Source organism: Mytilus edulis, chromosome 11 (genome assembly GCF_963676685.1).
Source record: "Mytilus edulis chromosome 11, xbMytEdul2.2, whole genome shotgun sequence".
Classification (NCBI taxonomy): Eukaryota; Metazoa; Mollusca; class Bivalvia; order Mytilida; family Mytilidae; genus Mytilus; species Mytilus edulis.
In genome coordinates this window covers 9,758,217-9,775,805 of record NC_092354.1, presented here as the reverse complement: position 1 = coordinate 9,775,805, position 17,589 = coordinate 9,758,217, and the positions used below count along the sequence as shown (strand labels likewise).

At 31.3% G+C, this 17,589-nt stretch overlaps 1 protein-coding gene across 2 annotated transcripts in view; it reads left to right on the top strand.

Annotated features, from left to right (window-relative positions):
* The window catches only part of LOC139494748 (leucine-rich repeat-containing protein 70-like), a 34,050-nt gene extending 17,798 nt beyond the window's left edge, over positions 1-16,252 (top strand). The window contains exons 7-19 of one of the 2 annotated variants that reach the window (XM_071282947.1): positions 336-407; positions 2,227-2,292; positions 2,919-2,990; positions 3,820-3,891; positions 4,856-4,927; positions 6,866-6,937; positions 8,150-8,221; positions 9,455-9,526; positions 10,060-10,205; positions 11,914-11,961; positions 12,867-12,965; positions 13,348-13,412; positions 16,145-16,252. In XM_071282947.1, the coding sequence (XP_071139048.1) occupies positions 336-407; positions 2,227-2,292; positions 2,919-2,990; positions 3,820-3,891; positions 4,856-4,927; positions 6,866-6,937; positions 8,150-8,221; positions 9,455-9,526; positions 10,060-10,205; positions 11,914-11,961; positions 12,867-12,965; positions 13,348-13,403 (919 nt within the window). In that variant the 3' untranslated portion in view covers positions 13,404-13,412; positions 16,145-16,252. The remainder of the gene's footprint in view (positions 1-335; positions 408-2,226; positions 2,293-2,918; positions 2,991-3,819; positions 3,892-4,855; positions 4,928-6,865; positions 6,938-8,149; positions 8,222-9,454; positions 9,527-10,059; positions 10,206-11,913; positions 11,962-12,866; positions 12,966-13,347; positions 13,413-16,144) is intronic. The other variant, XM_071282948.1, reaches the window with a different exon arrangement.
* Positions 16,253-17,589: the final 1,337 nt, after the last annotated feature.

Sequence of the window (17,589 nt, the reverse complement as noted above, 5' to 3'; positions counted from 1 at the left end):
GCAATTCTAAACAATGCTCCGGAAAGGTAATTCTAGAAATTGACATAATGATATATATTTTTAAATCAAATCATCGTTGTTCATGTTCAGCAATGTAAGTTATTCCTTTCACGGATTTGGCTAAACTTTTTCGGACCTTTTGGATTATAGCTCTTCATCTTTTATATAAGCTTTGGATTTCAAATATTTTGGCCACGAGCATCACTGAAGAGACATGTATTGTCGAACTGCGCATCTGGTGCAAGAAAATTGGTACCGTTAATTTTATTATTATTGTTCAAAGTTTAAACTGTTAATAGATGTGTTTCTTCTTATTTTTTCATTTTATTTTACAGACGATTAGACAACAATCGGCTTTCCAGAATTGCCGAAACTGCCTTCAACGATCTATCAAGTTTGAGAATCTTGTAAGATTATAGCTCAGTTTTTTAATTGACCTTGATTGTTTTAATACAATATTTTTTAAAAGAATAAGACGCAAATATGATCAGTTTCTTTTAATGAACAATGTCTTAACATGTCTATTGTTTCAATACATGTATATAAGACATTAGCTAGAAAAGATATGTCTATGCCTTTATGCATCATCTCAATACATAAACTGATCATAGATACAAGGATTAATATTGTTTTTATAAAAGACTCATCGTGCAGTGACGCTAGAATGAAAAAGGGGAACGTCCCAATAAAGTTCGAAGTTAAATTGAAGGTAATTGAAGACCCAAATTTCTGAAAGGTTTTTCGAATACAGCTAATGTAGTCCATACCTGGGGTAGAAAATAAACTTATTTGTTTTAAATTGCATGTTTTTAAACAGTTCATTTTAAATTATAAACATTTCAATGATAATCCATGTCAACACGCAAGTGCTGACTAGGTTGATAATATTCTTGTGGGTGTAACATTGTCTAAATTAACATGTACCAATTCAGGAATATTACAATTGTTAGCCTTTTGTTTGTTGTGTTTAAACTTTTAATTTGGCTATATGTTTATAGACTTTTAAAATATTCCTTGGAGTTTGTTATATTTCTTATTTTACTTTTTTAGTAGTTTCTTTTGCCTAATGATATTTTATGGATCCTCACTGCTCTTCAACTTTGTACTTGTTTGGTTTTATAACTATTTTGATCAGAGATTCACTGATAAGTCTTATTTAGACGAAACGCGCGTCTGGCATATTAAATTATAATCCTGGTACCTTCAATAACTATTTTATGTTTTTATAAAAAAAAAATGTTATTCTGGTAATCGGACAAGATATTTGCAAATACATGTCATTGCAATTCGCCGTTTCAGAATCTAATGCATCCTGGGTAATATTTTCAAAAGTGTACACCACAACGTCCTGATTGGTTAAAAATGTCATAAACAATGGAAATTTAACCAATGACGTGGCGTTATTTTCATTTTGGGGTACGAACAATGAAATTACCCATGATTCTTTAGATTCTGAAACGGCTAATTGAGATTTGATTGTCAATTCTGATAATACAAAATACAATTTCGTCGAAAAGTCCTCCTGATTCTGTATAAAGACTTCAGTCACCGCAGATAAATTTTGTACAAAACACAATTAAAATAGTGTAGCCAACATTGAAAAAAAAAATCAGATAAAATACCTATAAAATACAGTTGAGGCAACACCAGAAATTGAAGCAAGACATCATACAATGTTGGGTCGCTAGATATCTATTGTGATAGATATTCAATAGTTCTTTTTAATCACGATTATATGTAAATTATCAAAGCTTTAGTGAAACGCTCAAAGATGTTTTATGCCAAAATTAGACACATTTGTGCTAATTTGAATAATTATGAAAGAGAAAAAAAATCATAAGTTGAACATGGAAAACACGAAAAACAAAAACACACATGGAGACTTATAAATAAGTCAACATTACAGTTTATCATGATCATACATGGACAAAACAGTCAGTTTTTGTTGAGTTCTTATTTTCTAATGTTAATGTTTATCAAAGGTACCAGGATTATAATTTAGAACGCTAGACGCGCGTTTCGTCTACATAAGACTCATCAGTGACGCTCATATTAAAATATTTATAAAGCCAAACAAGTACCAAATTGAAGAGTATTAAGGATCCAGAATTCCAAAAATACATATTGAACAAGTTTCTTCGAATTATACAGTTAAGAAATTTATTAAAACAACACATGCATTGTATACAACTGTTTACATCTATATATTGTTATTTTCTGTTGTAGACGGTTAGATAACAATTTGCTTACTTCAACCAGTGGCCTTCAAAATTTGACAGCACTGCAAGTACTGTATGTACCTAATGCTTTCATATTAACATTAACATCAAGTTTATGCTGCTAGGGATTTTTTTTATGGCGGCAAAATGCATCAAATTAACATATTGTATGTGGCTGTTTTGCTCATCCATGTGACATTAAGCTAGCTAGTAAACCAAGTTCTATTACTGCAATCACTAGATATTCAACATTGAGGTTGTGATTTCGAACCCCGATCATGCGGGTGCAATCGACTCCAATCTAAAATTACTAGGATTGTCGATTTGCCTATCGAAGGTCGGTGGTTTTCTCGGCACACTGCGTCTTCATCTACCCGTAAAAAATTACCATTACAAAGTAAATTGGCGCTAAAAAGTGGCTTTAAACACCAACAATCAATCAATCAATCAATCAATATATCAATCAATCAATCAATCATAAGCAAATCAAGATTTTGATGATTATTATTTCATTCATGCATTGCTGGAAACACTTAGTCTATCAACTCATCCGGTCGCGAGGTTCTAGCGATTACATTAGTTTAAATTGTTACCTTGATTATAGTACTAACTAACTTACAAAAGTGGCCTCGTTGTCCATGTAGTCTAAGTAGTCCAACGAATGTAGTGTTGCCTTTAATGATATTTATCCAATTACAGCTGCTTGAATGGTAACAAATTGACAGCCATTGACCAGTTTTCCTTCAAGAATTGTGTTAATCTGGAAACACTGTAAGTTTGGAAGTAGTACATAACTTGTTACACAACAACAGCCATACAAGTGAGAGGTTCAGCTAGCTATGAAACCTGGTTTAATATACTATTTTCTTCTTTATAAAATGTCTGTACCAATTCAAGTCAGGAATATGACAGTTGTTGTCCATTCGTTTGATGTGTTTGAGCTTTTGATTTTGCCATTTGATTAGGGACATTCCGTTTTTAATTTCCCTTGGAGATTAGTATTTAAGTGAATTTACTTGTAATAATACTATATACAACATGTGTAATTGAATAAGCCAGATAACATAATATTGTTCCTTTCTTTGTATGATAGAACAATATTTTGCTATCTGTTACTGTCATATTTTCCACGATCGATAACAAAGTAAGGCGAAGGATAACAAACGAACGTTCAAACTTACAAGATCGTATATTCGAAAACAAACTGACAATACCAATGCGAAAAGACAAATAGAAAAGCAACGACAAAGAAAAACCGAATACTGAGTTACACACACTCCACCGCAAACTAGTGGTAAATGAGATTATATATATGATTGACAAGGCGACAACTGTATTTACAGGTACATACTAAATGTCTTTGTAAGCGCTCGATCCTCTCCTAACCAGGAACAACGGTCTAACAGCACAACACAGGAATAAAACCTGTAAAATCCAGTTGTAATTGGCATAACACATATGATCGAGACGAGACACAAAAAAAACTAAAAAAAAGACACAAAGCGCCGAAATAAAAATACACGCGGATAATGAAAGTTCTAAGCCAATGACTAACTAATAATTTAGGTTAAATAAAGTAAAATTTGTTGATTTTTTTCAGGCGGTTGGAAAAAAATCTTATTACATCAATTCACAAGAGATCTTTTGAGAGTTTAGTCAAATTAAAAATTCTGTAAGTATTGAGTTTTTGTGTTCTTGTTGTCCCTTTGTTTTCCACTCATAGATGATCATGTTGATGTGTTATCCTGGGTTTTAGTTTGTGGCCCGGATTTATGATTTTGATCATTGGTATACTGCTGATGCTTTCATGGAAGTAAACTGTTCAATGACCACCTACAAGTTCCACAAACGGAAATACCAAAATACTGTATCTACATTACTGTGTATTCATGAACACCGTATGATAATTGATATCAATTTGTTTGATGTGCTTAAGTTTTTGATTTTGCGATTTGATTACGGACTTTGCGTTTTGAACTTTTCTCGATATTTGGTATTTTTGTGATTTTACTTAACATTTTTATTCGTTGTATATTGATGTGCGTGTGTTTAGTGGGTAAAGTTAAGACGAATGAAAATGTCCATCAATGTACTAATATGCTTAATTATCTGTATTGGCCAAAATGACGATTTCATTTCAATATCTTTTCCTTTTTTATGTTGCTTTTATACTAGAAAGTGATTAAAGATTTATTAATCGGCCTATACTACCATGAAATTAAGCATCAGCAACCGAGGTTAATGTTTAATAATAAGGTAGTTAAATGTATCTGATAAATACAAATCAGGCGCCTATAGCGATTGTCAATTTTATTCATGTATTTCATATTTGTTTCTTGTAAATTGATTTGCTATAGATAAGGCTGTTGAACACTATTCGTTCACATCGAAAGTCTGGTTAATCATTGAAAAAACGCGTTTAACAAATGTCACAAATTCGTTGTAAACAGTTAAACAAGAACATAAAACATGTTTAAAATTGTTGTCTCATTTTCACATCTAAGTGTCTGTGTATTGTAAATAAAACCACAACCGATTGTTTGTTTTAAGGAATTTCTTGTCACAAACCTTTTATATAAAAACTGAATGGAACAAACATGTATCAAATCATTTGTAAACTTTTTTAAATGTTTCAGGCGAATAGAAAACAACAAGTTAACATCAATTGAGACCCCTACATTTACGTACCTGGTCAATTTGAAAACTCTGTAAGTTTGTATGTTAACTTAGGTAAACATGTGAAACACCACGACATTCTGTATGGTATGTCGTAAAACTGTGGGTTTATGGTTGTCGTTAGTTATATGGCATATTAGTTTTTCGTAAATTGTTTTATTATAATTTAGATTGTTATTTCTGTCAATTAAATTGTCCTTGTTAATATGGTTACCTATAATTGCATTGGAACTTGGGTGTTTATTTGTCTCATTGACAATCGTACAAAATATGATAGGTTGAGTATTTTGAAGAAACGTTTTAATGTTTCATTTGTTAGAAAATTTTCCCATCTTATCAAAAGAGAGGCAAAAATACAGACTGAGAACACCATGGCAAAAAAAAATACGACACAAAAACAAAAAATAGAAAACTAAAGACTGAGCAACATGAACCTTAAAAATTAAGGATTGATCTCAAGTGCTCCGGAGGAGTAAGCAGAAATTGCTACACATAGTGCAACCAGCGTTTTCTTGATGCAAGTACAAACCCGATGATAAGTTGTTCTGTAGGTCACATTCTATGAGAGGAGGACGAACTTGTAGTTACGACAAGTGTATCATTTCCGTCCATATCTGTGAATCTAATATTTTAAAACGGTCAACCAACTTTTGATGGTGTTCGTCAACTTTTCAAAGATATGACTTCAACTTCACCAATTCGAACTCTTAGTTCAATATATTCTTAGTAAGAAGAAATCTATTATCATGGAAGTCATGATAGGAAATGAAAGCTATGTAAATTCGTTTTAACAGGTAGATAGATACGCCATATACAGGCGCAGTAGGAATGTTGCTAAAAGGAGGATGAAACTAATTCTTAGATATAAGATGATACTTTTAATTTAATACTTTACATTAACACAACTTGACCATGTGAATATTTCGTCAGCTCTTCGAGGTTTTTTCAAAAACATGGGTGTTATAGTTGTGTTTTCCTCCGTTTGAGTTTGTAGTCCGGATTTGTTTTCTCTTTATCGATTTGCGACCTTTGAACAGCGGTAAGTATAAAGGCCAAAGTAGTTTACCACTGTTCGAAAGTCATAAATCGATTGAGAGAAAGCATATCCGAGTTACAATCTAAAATTGCGAAAAACACGTCAAATAAAAGAGGAAAACAACAAAACAACAGAAACCTCAAAGTGCAACAGAAAAAAACACAACGAAACACAGACGGAAACAAACTATAAGAAAACAATTGTCATTTCCCTGACTTGGTATAGGACAATTTAAGAAAATTGGTGGGTTGAGCTTGGTTTCTTGTCTATCCAAACCTCCCGCTTTTATGGCAATGTTAAATATAACACTAAAATAACAACATTACATGACAGGACTACAATACATATAAATAAGAACATTCAGGACAGATCAATGCACAAATTAACAATACAATAGAGCATTACGACGTATATATTTTTAAATTGTCGAAATGCAGATTTGATGCATTTAGATGATTGCTATCATTATGGGAGTTCTCTTCTTAGTTTCAAAATAAGTAACTTTTCAAAACACTAGTTTATATTGATAGGTGATTAATAAAGGAATCAAAAGAGAAAAAAAAATATATATAGCGAACTTCCTAAATGTTATCAGTAAATAGTTATCAAAGTATCAGGATTATAATTTTGTACGCCAGACGCGCGTTTCGTCTACATAATACTCATCAGTGACGCTCACAAATTGAATACAATTTCGTGAATTGATCATGGCAGTAACTAGCTGTTTGAGAACAATTATTTTGAGCTTGAACATCACTTCCTACCGAAAATTACAATTTAAAGCAAGATAACTATTCTAGTGTAATGGCATAAACGGTACCAATTTCTGTGCCCCAGATGCGCATTTCGACAATGTGTCTTCAGTGATGTTCGAGGCAAAAATATTTGAGAATCCCAAGTTTAATGTGAGTTGCTTAAATTTGTATATTTCCAGGTATTTTTTCGACAATAGGTTGGAAACAATAGACGAAGATGCTTTCTCAAATATGGAAAAATTAGAAATCTTGTATGTATTCAAGTATGCTATAATCTTTAGTTATTTCGCATAAATTTTAATCAGCTAGTTTAATGTTTGGATAGACGAGTAACATTTCCTAAATAAAGAAGTCTTTGTTGGTGAAAATTATCCAATCTGTAATGGAAGAAAGTAAGTGTTTGTTAAAAATTCGCAAGCTTTGAAAAGCAAAATAATGATATTTTTTTCTTGGATATTATGGAAAATTAAAATATATATTAGATTCCAAATAAATTTCTGAGAACAAAAATATATTTCTATGTGAACTTTCTAAAATTCTGATGAAAAAAATACTGCAACTTTTATCAAAAATCTGTATGTGATAGTATTCAAACGGAAATCTATCTATATGTATGCTATACTATTCCAAATTATTCTCATCTGTCCTCTGCAATCATGTTTTGAATAGCGACAGGACGCATATAAAAAATCATGTATACCACCGTCATTGTTGGCTTATTATTATGGTTCAGCAATGGCTAAAATAATGTTCAGTTATTCTTAATATGATTTTGTCACTTATAAGGCTTAATGAAAATGAAAAGAAAAAATGGGGTTACCGTGTTCTTGTGTTCTTGCGACATGTAAAACAATTATAATTCACTATCATTCGAGTATAAAAAAAAACTACTATAAGAGTTATCTTCCTTTGCATTGCTAAGTTGAAATGAAAAATAGCATCAGATTTTTGTTATTTGTTTAAACATTTTGGATAATGTTATGAATAATTTATTTTCTTTATACAAATAAACAGTCAAACACAAAATTGCCAATTTTTCGGAATATTTTCCGATTAAAGTGGTACCTAACACTACAGGGAGATAACTCTGTAAAATCAGCTAAACGTTTTAATTACGTTGGCTTGTTAAGGGAATATTAAGCTTCTCAATGATCAAAATAAGTGTTTATCAAACTGCTATATAACCAGTGTATTTTTTCTGATAAAACGGTTGGTTCAAAATTTTTGAATTTTTTATATTTTTGTAAAAGGGTCAAAGTAAATACTTTGTCAAAATTTTAAGAAAATTAAACGAGCTAAATTAATTTTAGTTAAAGTGTTGGGTACCACCTTAAGGCCGAGGACTTGACTGATAGTGTACTGCTATTGTACAATTTAGGGTAGCGATATATAGTTAAACTACCTATAGGAAGGGTGATGTTCTAATCAAAACCTATAGATTTAATACTTATACTGTATTTTAGACGTTTGACTGGCAATAAGTTAGTGACTTTAGAAGAGAATACCTTTCTGTCCCTGAAATCACTACGAATTTTGTAAGTTTTGAGTAGTTAAACCTATTTCAAATCATATATATATTTATATCGGTTTCTCTGAATTTATAAATTTTACTTTCTTTTGAATTCCTCAATCGTTAATTATAAAAATGGACAAAAGACACCTTTTCTATGTAATAAAATGTACTGCTTATTGTCCGACATGTGACACTGCCTATAGACATTCGTATAAACAATTGAAACGTTTCAGTCCTGTTTTAAATAATTATAACAAAAGTTTTAATAAGTGACAGGCATAATCAGTTTCTTTATTTTTTACCTCATTGTGTGTTTATATAATAAAATAAAAAAGATAGATATACATACAATATGAACTTTCTATGATCAACAGAATTGAACGGCCATGCCCATACAGATACAAAATTTACTTGTTATTTTAATGAAAGGGGACGACTATTTGAATTTCCATGGAGAGATAAGGACGTTTAGCAAACAGAAAGTTTCTTTATTATTATATGAATTATGAAGTCAGCAAACCCAGGCAAAATGTTTGTTTTTCAAATTAGTTTGTAACCACATTTCCGATATTTAATTCATACCTCAGTTCTCATTGTATTGTAAAACATGGTCAGGATATTAATTTTATTTATCCGCTAAATTCCTCAGGCATGAAAATATCTACTAGTATTCATTTTTTTATACTTTCAAAATTTCTAATTATATGATAATTATCATTTATGTATTAGGGACGACATCAAAAGATCGATGTAGGATATAAAAAAAAACTTAAATCAAATATTTGGGGGTGGGGGTTAAAATTTTGCATGTTTTATATATCTTAAATCGATTTTTACATATATTCCTATTGGTAAATCAATTTTTCCCAAATTAAATTAAGTGGGATGGGGGGTCAGTGAAAAAACTATGTGAATTGAGTTTTTTTTTATCCTACATTGAACTTTTGATGTCGTCCCGAAGTGTGTGTTGGAAAGATCTTTCTTCATCATTTGTGTTACTGTTTGTTTGGAAAATTTGGTTTATTTAAGGGAGTAGACCTTGGTTCAGGGAGACAACTCTTGAAATCAGTTAAGCGTTTGTAAAAGTCAAGTTCATCAATGTATTTTAAGCATTTACCTGAAACAGATTGAAAATAATCTATGTAACCTAGAAGCTTAGAATATGTTTTTGGAAATGGTTGACACAAACGTACTGATGATTTTAAGAGTTATTTCCCTTAACCTAGGTCTACCTCCTTAAGTTATTTTTTTTCAGGCATTTGCATACCAATCAACTGACAAAATTGGGCGGCAACACTTTCCAGCCTCTGATTAATCTAGAGGTATTGTACGTATTTGAATAATTATTTATTACATTTATATTTCTCATAACATACTCGTATGTTTTTCAATATTTAATATATATATAACAGAATTGTAAAGAGATATTTTTATATTTCCTTGATTATGTGTGTTAAAATTGAAGGTTTAAATGAAATAACAGATGATGCTAGAATAAAAGTAATATTTTATTACAATCTACGTCCCTTAGGGCTGTGGTGAATACTTGTCTTACTGGCAATATAACTCCATCTCCTTATGTTCGGCAATACGCTTTGGAAAATAGTATTGTTTATTGCGTTTACGCCATGCACAGCCGCTCTTCTAGTCTGCAGCACAATATTTCGAACTGGAAAGGAGTCGAATCATTTTTAGGGTGTTGTTCTATATTTGTAAGCATAACATTCTTGCTAAAACATCGTTGTCAATACAGCTTTTGATTTAGTCATTTCGTAAAGTATATTCCGTTTTGAATTTTTCTTAGAGTTTTTTTGGTATTCTTATTAAAAAAAATGTTTATGTATTGATGTCATATTTCAGGACATTATACAATAACCTGTTGGTTTGTGAATGCAGTCTTCATCCATTTGTCGAGTGGTTGAATCAGACAAAAAGTAATGTGATCGGTGCCACCTGTAATGATACAAATATTCAGGTCACAGATTTTCCGTACAGCAAATGCTATGGTATGTTTTATGCTTTTGTTTTGCTGTTTTTATGCCCCATTTATGGGCTTTATATTTTCCGTTAGTCCGTCCGTCCGTTAGTCCGTCCGTTCGTTCGTTCGTTCGTTCGTCCGTCCGTTAGTTCGTTCGTCCGTCCGTTCGTTTGTCCGTCCGTTCGTTTGTCCGTCCGTTCGTTTGTTCGTTCGTCCGTCCATTCGTCCGTCCGTCTGTCCCGCTTCAGGTTGAAAATTTTGATCGAGGTAGTTTTTGATGAAGTTGAGGTCCAATCAACTTGTAACTTAGTACACATGTTACTTATGATATGATCTTTCAAATTTTATGCCAAATAAGATATTTTCCCCCATTTTCACGGTCCACTGAACATAGAAAGTGATAGTGCGGATGGGACATCCGTGTATTATGGACACATTGTATGTGTTTTACATGTTCGTTTTTATTCTGTGGTTAGCGTGTCGAAGTGTACAATTGTATTGTTTATTTGTGTATTTATCTGTGCTGAATGTTCTTACATTTTTACATTTTTTTGTACTGTATTCCTGTCATTTTTTTGTTTATTTAACATTGCTATAAAAATGCCAGGTTTGGCTAACCACAAAACCAGGTTGAGCCCATTATTTTTTCATAAAATGTGTGCGTTGATTGATTGTTGTTTATTTTTGTTGCACTTCAGTGTTTCTGTTGTGTCGTTGTTTTTCACTTAAAAGTTGATGTGTCCATCCGTTTTAGTTTGTAACCCGTAATGGTTTTCTCTTAATCGATTTTGACTTGCGAACAACGGTATATTACTGTTGTCTTTATTTACCAGATGAACTTTTTATTCTGTTAGCAACTTATCAATTCTATAAATAGGTTTTGAATGGCGTAATTTACTACGGGTTATTTCCCTTATTGGAGTACCCAAATTGTAACATGAGATACATACAAGCCTTTTAAAAAAATATCTTACTAGTGGTGAATCAAGCAAGGACAAAAAAACATGTACAGAAAGACCCAAGTTTAGCAATCAGTAATACAAGTGAATTTACCTGAACTATAAAGGAGTTTGATGACTTTGTCCTCCAACATGGCGACAAAATAGAAGTAACTCTTGGTCAAAATATGTCAACCGATTTTTTAAATTTTGTTTTATGATAAAAATATTTCTTGTTTATATTCGGTAGTCTAACTTGTTAAATTCAGGTCTGATCAGATAAAAAGAAATAACATACAGCATATTATCACACATTGTATTCTTCAATGAATTATAGTTTTTAGCAAATTATCATTTATATCGGTTTAAGACTAACCACTTGCTATGGATACAGTAGTTCGATTACCTAAACCGTCGGCCACCAATGTCCCATCCTTTATTTATTACTCCTCAACAGTAAAATAACTCCTTCTGATGAACCATATAATTTCAAAATACTAGTATTTAAACATTTAAACTATTTCTTTCAACAGGTCCATTAAATATTTGTGTGTGCGTGTATATACTAGTATATAAACGCACACACACAAATTTAATAAACATGTTTAAAGAAATGTACTATATTTTCATATTTTTATCTGTTTTTATTTATATAATTTGTTTTAGGTAAACAAAAGTTTTCACATCTAAAATTTTGTTTGCATGTTTTTAACTTCTGCAAGTCTTGTGCTTGCATTAGTTTATGAGATTAACTGTATATTGGTATTATAATCATAATTATGTTGATTTTTGTTTTAGATGAAGGCGTGAATGCCACAGAGATAACAGAATTTGTTCCCGTAGCTGGTATGTTGAAAACATAGCTTGAAAAAACTAGAGTTATCTAACTTTGAACATATTATAACCATGGAAGAGTTTCTTGAAATTTTCATTAATTTTATCAATTATAAAGGATATAAATCAACTAATCTTATACTTATTTATTTTTTAAATAGGGAATGTGTAAATAGTTGTAAAAATTACCAGGGTTATTATTTAGTACGCCAGAGACAATCCGACCATAGAGCCGAAAAGAGAGTCGAGATTCAGCTGACCCTTACATAAAAATGTGTACTAGTTTAGTCGTATTATTAAACAAAATCAAAATCATAAAAGACTTAGAAATGAAAGAGGATCCTGACTTGGGACAGGCGCAAAAATGCTGTAGGGTCAAACATGTTTAGTGAGTTCTCAACCTTCCCCTATAACTACCTAATGTAGAAAAAACAAACACACAACAAAAGGATATTTATTAAATGCGAATAAACTCATCATAGATACCAGAATTGAATTTTTTATCATCTATAAGTTTTGGATGGCAAAGGGGAATGTGTCAAATAGACAACAACCCGACCATAGAACGGGACATTATTATCTGCGTGTATATAACTGTAACATCAGACAGACTTAAATAACAATTTCAAAAAAGGTACATAAATAGAGGGCATTATAGAATGTTTTTCTTTTATCAACTTTTAAAACTTTTCATAATCTGGAAACAAAAATATCTGTAAAACGCTATTTGCCTTAAAAATGTTATATCTTACACATCCTGGGTAACTTTTTTGGATTCGAGCGTCACTGATGAGTCTTTTGTAGACGAAACGCGTGTCTGGCGTATATACATAATTTAGTCCTGGTATTTATGATGAGTTTATTTACATATCCTAGGTATGTCTTGATTTATTTAACATATGTTATCATTGTTATAGATGATGATAGCATTGGAATAGTTTTACTTACTATGATCATGGCTGGATGTGTGTTGTTTATTGTCGCAGTGTGTTTGTGCATCAAGTGCAGAACAAACCGTGAGTACTTTTTTTACTCAGAATAATTAGGTATAAAACAAGAATAATTACAACACGTAAAGTAAATTCCATTATATAAATTTATTCCGGTTTGCGTAAGGAATACACTGTTAATTATAATCAATTGACAATTTTCTAGCCTAACACATTTTAAACTGTACCTCTCAAAACACTTGTTTTTAATTGAGGAGCATTTTCTATCTGACTATGCAATATAAGCATAACTGCTCACTGTTGAAGGGTTAAAGATCACTTGTAATTGCTTACATCATAATAATTTGATAAGATTTGTCACCTCATATTGTACTTGAATGAAATCTCTCTTTATCATTAAACATTTTCATGACACTAATAGAAAGATTTTTTTTAAATTTTATTTCAGGAAAAGATATGTTCGACCATAGCGAATTAACAAATTCCAAAAGCTCAGGAGTTTAAGTGGTACTCGTAAGTAATATAGCTTATGTCTACCGAATTAGACTATTTACCGGATTTGTTATCACATAAGCAACACGACGGGTGCCGCATGTGGAGCAGGATCTGCTTACCCTTCCGGAGCACCTGAGATCACCCCTAGTTTTTGGTGGGGTTCGTGTTGTTTATTCTTTAGTTTTCTATGTTGTGTCATGTGTACTATTGTTTTTCTGTTTGTCTTATTCATTTTTAGCCATGGCGTTGTCAGTTTATTTTAGATTTATAAGTTTGACTGTCCCTTTGGTATCTTTCGTCCCTCTTTTATGTCAATTTTTGTCAACACAGGCTTGCTCTGTTTGGTGGGATGAAAGAATGACAAACAAACATTATGTATGATAAATACAATTTCAGTTCCAAATTTTTCCTGCCACTTTCTAAAGCGCCTTCTGTGATCAGATTACACGATCAGGGAAAGGAACTAAGTATTAGAATTTCTCCAATATAAGAGTTATTCCGCTTTTTATAGTACCGCCAAGTTTGCCAAAAAATCATTTTTAATAAAAAAAAAAAATAGCATTGATGTAAGAGCTTAAGTGGTACTCGTAGTAAAATAAATTGTTATCAAAGGTACCAGGATTATAATTTAGTACGCCAGACGCGCGTTTCGTCTGCATAAGACTCATCAGTGACGTTCATCTCAAAATATTTATAAAGCCAAACAAGTACAAAGTTGAAGAGCATTGAGGATCTTATGTTCAGTTATGTAATTGGTTCTGTTGATTTAAAAGACTCTTTTTAATGAATTGGATTCAGGATTTTGCTTTCATAATTTTTCATGGTCTGATATAAAAGGCGAAAGATACGAAAGGGATATTCAAACTCCTAAGTCGAAAAAAAGTAAAATCACAAAAATACTGAACTCAGAGGAAAATCAATTCGGAAAGTCCATAATCACATGGCAAAATCAAATAACAAAACGCATCAAAAACGAATGGACAAGAACTGTCATATTCCTGACTTGGTACATGCATTTTCAAATGTAGAAAATGGTGGATTGAACCTGGTTTTATAACTAGCTAAACCTCTCACTTGTATGACACTTGCATCAAATTTCATTATATTGTCACCGATGCGTGAACAAAACAAACCATACACAATAGGTAAACATGTCAAAAATAGGGGTACAGCAGTCAATATTGTGTTATCATCTTAATCACTATAAAAACAACAAATGTAACGAAGAAGCACAAAAAGGCATACATCAAATTTAACATCCTCATTTTGCTTATATTATACGATTTTATTTATCTATGTAAAATATACCCATAAAGGATGGAGAAAATAAACTGACAAATCGATGGCTAAAATATTTAAAGACCAACAAACAACAGTAAACAAAACAGTATATAAAAAACTAGAAGTTGCACTTCTGTTTATACATAGGAACTCCTTTTACGGCTAGAAATGAGACACTTAAGTTTAACTATGAAGGTTCATAAAAATTTGTATCCTGAAATGTACTTATGTATTTCTTAATTTTCTTAAAGATCAAAACTTGAACTCTGTGGCATATTTTCAACATTTTCAACATGTTAATGCCCTGAACTTCTAAAAGTGCGTGAAATAAAATTATGTACATTCTCTCTTCACTTTGGGTCTTTCTTAGAATTCAATTTGGCCGCTATTCATGTGAATTTATACTGGTTACATTTCCAAGTTCTTTCTCTATGAGATGCAGAGATCACATCTGGAAACCAGCATGTAAACAAACAAAAGAACCTATGAATTTTTATATATAAATAGGCGCTTAGTCATTTAACGAGCTTTATTTACAAAGTGCAATATATACGACTGAGCAACCGGAACCCAACCGAAAACTGGAGTTCATCTGTTGTGTCTTTTTGTTTTGTTCCCAATACAATCCTTGTCAAGATAATGAGATTTTATGCGACTGTCATACAAGTGAGAGGTTAAGCAGGCTTTAAAACCAGGTTAAATCCACAATTTTCTACACCAGCAAATGCTTGTACCAAGGCAGGAACATGACAGTTGTAATCCATTCGTTTGAGATATTTGAGCTTTTGAATTATCCATTTGATTAGGGATTTTTATTTCAATTTTTTAGTGGTTTTGCGATTTTATTTCTCACTGTATTATCTTGTTTCCTGTACATGCGCATAGTGGTTGTACAAATGCTTACCCGTTCTACATTTCAAAAGTAGAGGTACTCTCCTGCGTTATTGATCTATTTGGTTATTTTAGCACTTATCTTCTATGTTTTACCCAAATGCTTGTAAAAGTCAATGCAGTGCAACACATAATGTAAGAAATCAATTACAATTTTCTATCATATTGTTGACAAATTCGCAGATATTTTCTCGTTCATTATTTTTGCTATTCAAAATTTGATTTATCTAGCTGTAAAATCCGCTTTAACTAACCAAATGCCTGTACCAAGTCAGGAATATGGTAGTTGTTTTTCAATCACTCTGTTGATTGATAGCATTTTGTAAGGTTTTATGAATTCCGAATTTGCCTTCTGTCTTTTTAATTTTTTTTTTTTTTTTTATCTAATAATCTTTTACCCAGTATACAAAAGTTGAGAAAATCATCCGGTAAAAAATATAAATTGTCTGAGATTATACATGATATATTAAATAAAATATACGAATGTTTCCATGTATAAAGTTATAATATCAAGATCCATATATACTTGTATATATTAAAAGACCTTGACTTAAATTTACTCTTCTTTTTAATTGCAGAGTCAAAATCAGCATCGTGAGATGGATAATACGGGAAGCTGAAAAAGTTGATAAACACATATATTAAATGTTTTGTAATATATTTTATTTTGTCATTAAAGAAATGAAGTGCTGTCTTATCTGTTCTTATATTTTATTCTAAAGAAAGACATGGTGTATCAAAATGTTTTTCCTGACATATATCTTTTTAGTATCAATCTTCTTTTAAAAGACTAATTCTTTGTTATCACCAAAATGTTATGAAACACACAAAAAAATATTTCGCAGAAAGTAGAATTATATGAAACAACTTCCTACACAGAGCAAAAAATTTTGGTTCACGTTAACAATTCATTTTCTCTTTTTAGTCGAAACGGTGTATCAATCTTATAAGCAATGTTTTAAAACAATGTAGCCTATCAGACTGTGGTTAATATCCGATCGTATGTTGTTTTCTAACTTACCTTTAATAACATACAATCAATGCAGTATTTTATAGAGAGGTACATGAAGTAGAGACCGCATACACTTGACCCGCACTGAGGCATTTATTCTATAACAAATATGAAGTGGGAGTGATTTTTTTACCTCATTTTCTCACATAAATTGCTACCAAATGAATACTAGTACATCATTACAAGCTATTTAAGACATAAATTGTGGTTGGAATGTCAATAAGACAACTCTTTGAAAATAAAAAGTCACAAAAATACTGAACGCCGAGGAAAATTCAAAATATACCTAATCAAATTTACTAAATCAAAAACCAAGTCAGAAATATGACCGATGATATCCATTCTTTTTTTGGTGCGTTTTAACTTAAGATTTTGCCTTCTTTCCGTTTTAAATTTTTCATGGAGTTCGGTATTTTTGTGATTTTACTTTATTCTAAAAAAAAAAGAAACTCGAATACAAAAGTTATAATAGCCAAGTTGGTTATCATTGAGGAACAAAATTCCGAAAGGTTTTGAAAAATATACCTACGGTAATTTAAACTATTCTTGGAGTAGAAAATCCTTAGTCTTTCGAAAAAATTCAAACTTATAATTCATAATTGTGTTCTTATGAATAATAATTCAAGTCAGACTACTAGGCTGTTGTTACTCTCCGGAATAAACCTTCACTAACAGTGGCAAAAACAAAGTAAAAGCAGAGGAAAATCCAGAGCGGAAAGTCCCTAATCAAATGGCAAAGTCAAAAGCTCAGATACATCAAATGAATTGACATCAATTGGAATATTCTTGACTTGGTAAAGGCATTTTCTTATGAAGATAAACCCATCATATACCAAGATATAGATTATGTGCAGCAGACCCGCGAAGACTCATCAGTGACGCTCGAAAGAAAAAAAATAAACACTTAGAAGTAAGAAAACAATATTATGTCAATGTTAAGTATTCAAAATTGATAAATATACTCGTCATGTCAAATATGTGTCAAGATTGAAAATATATATGATTTTTACA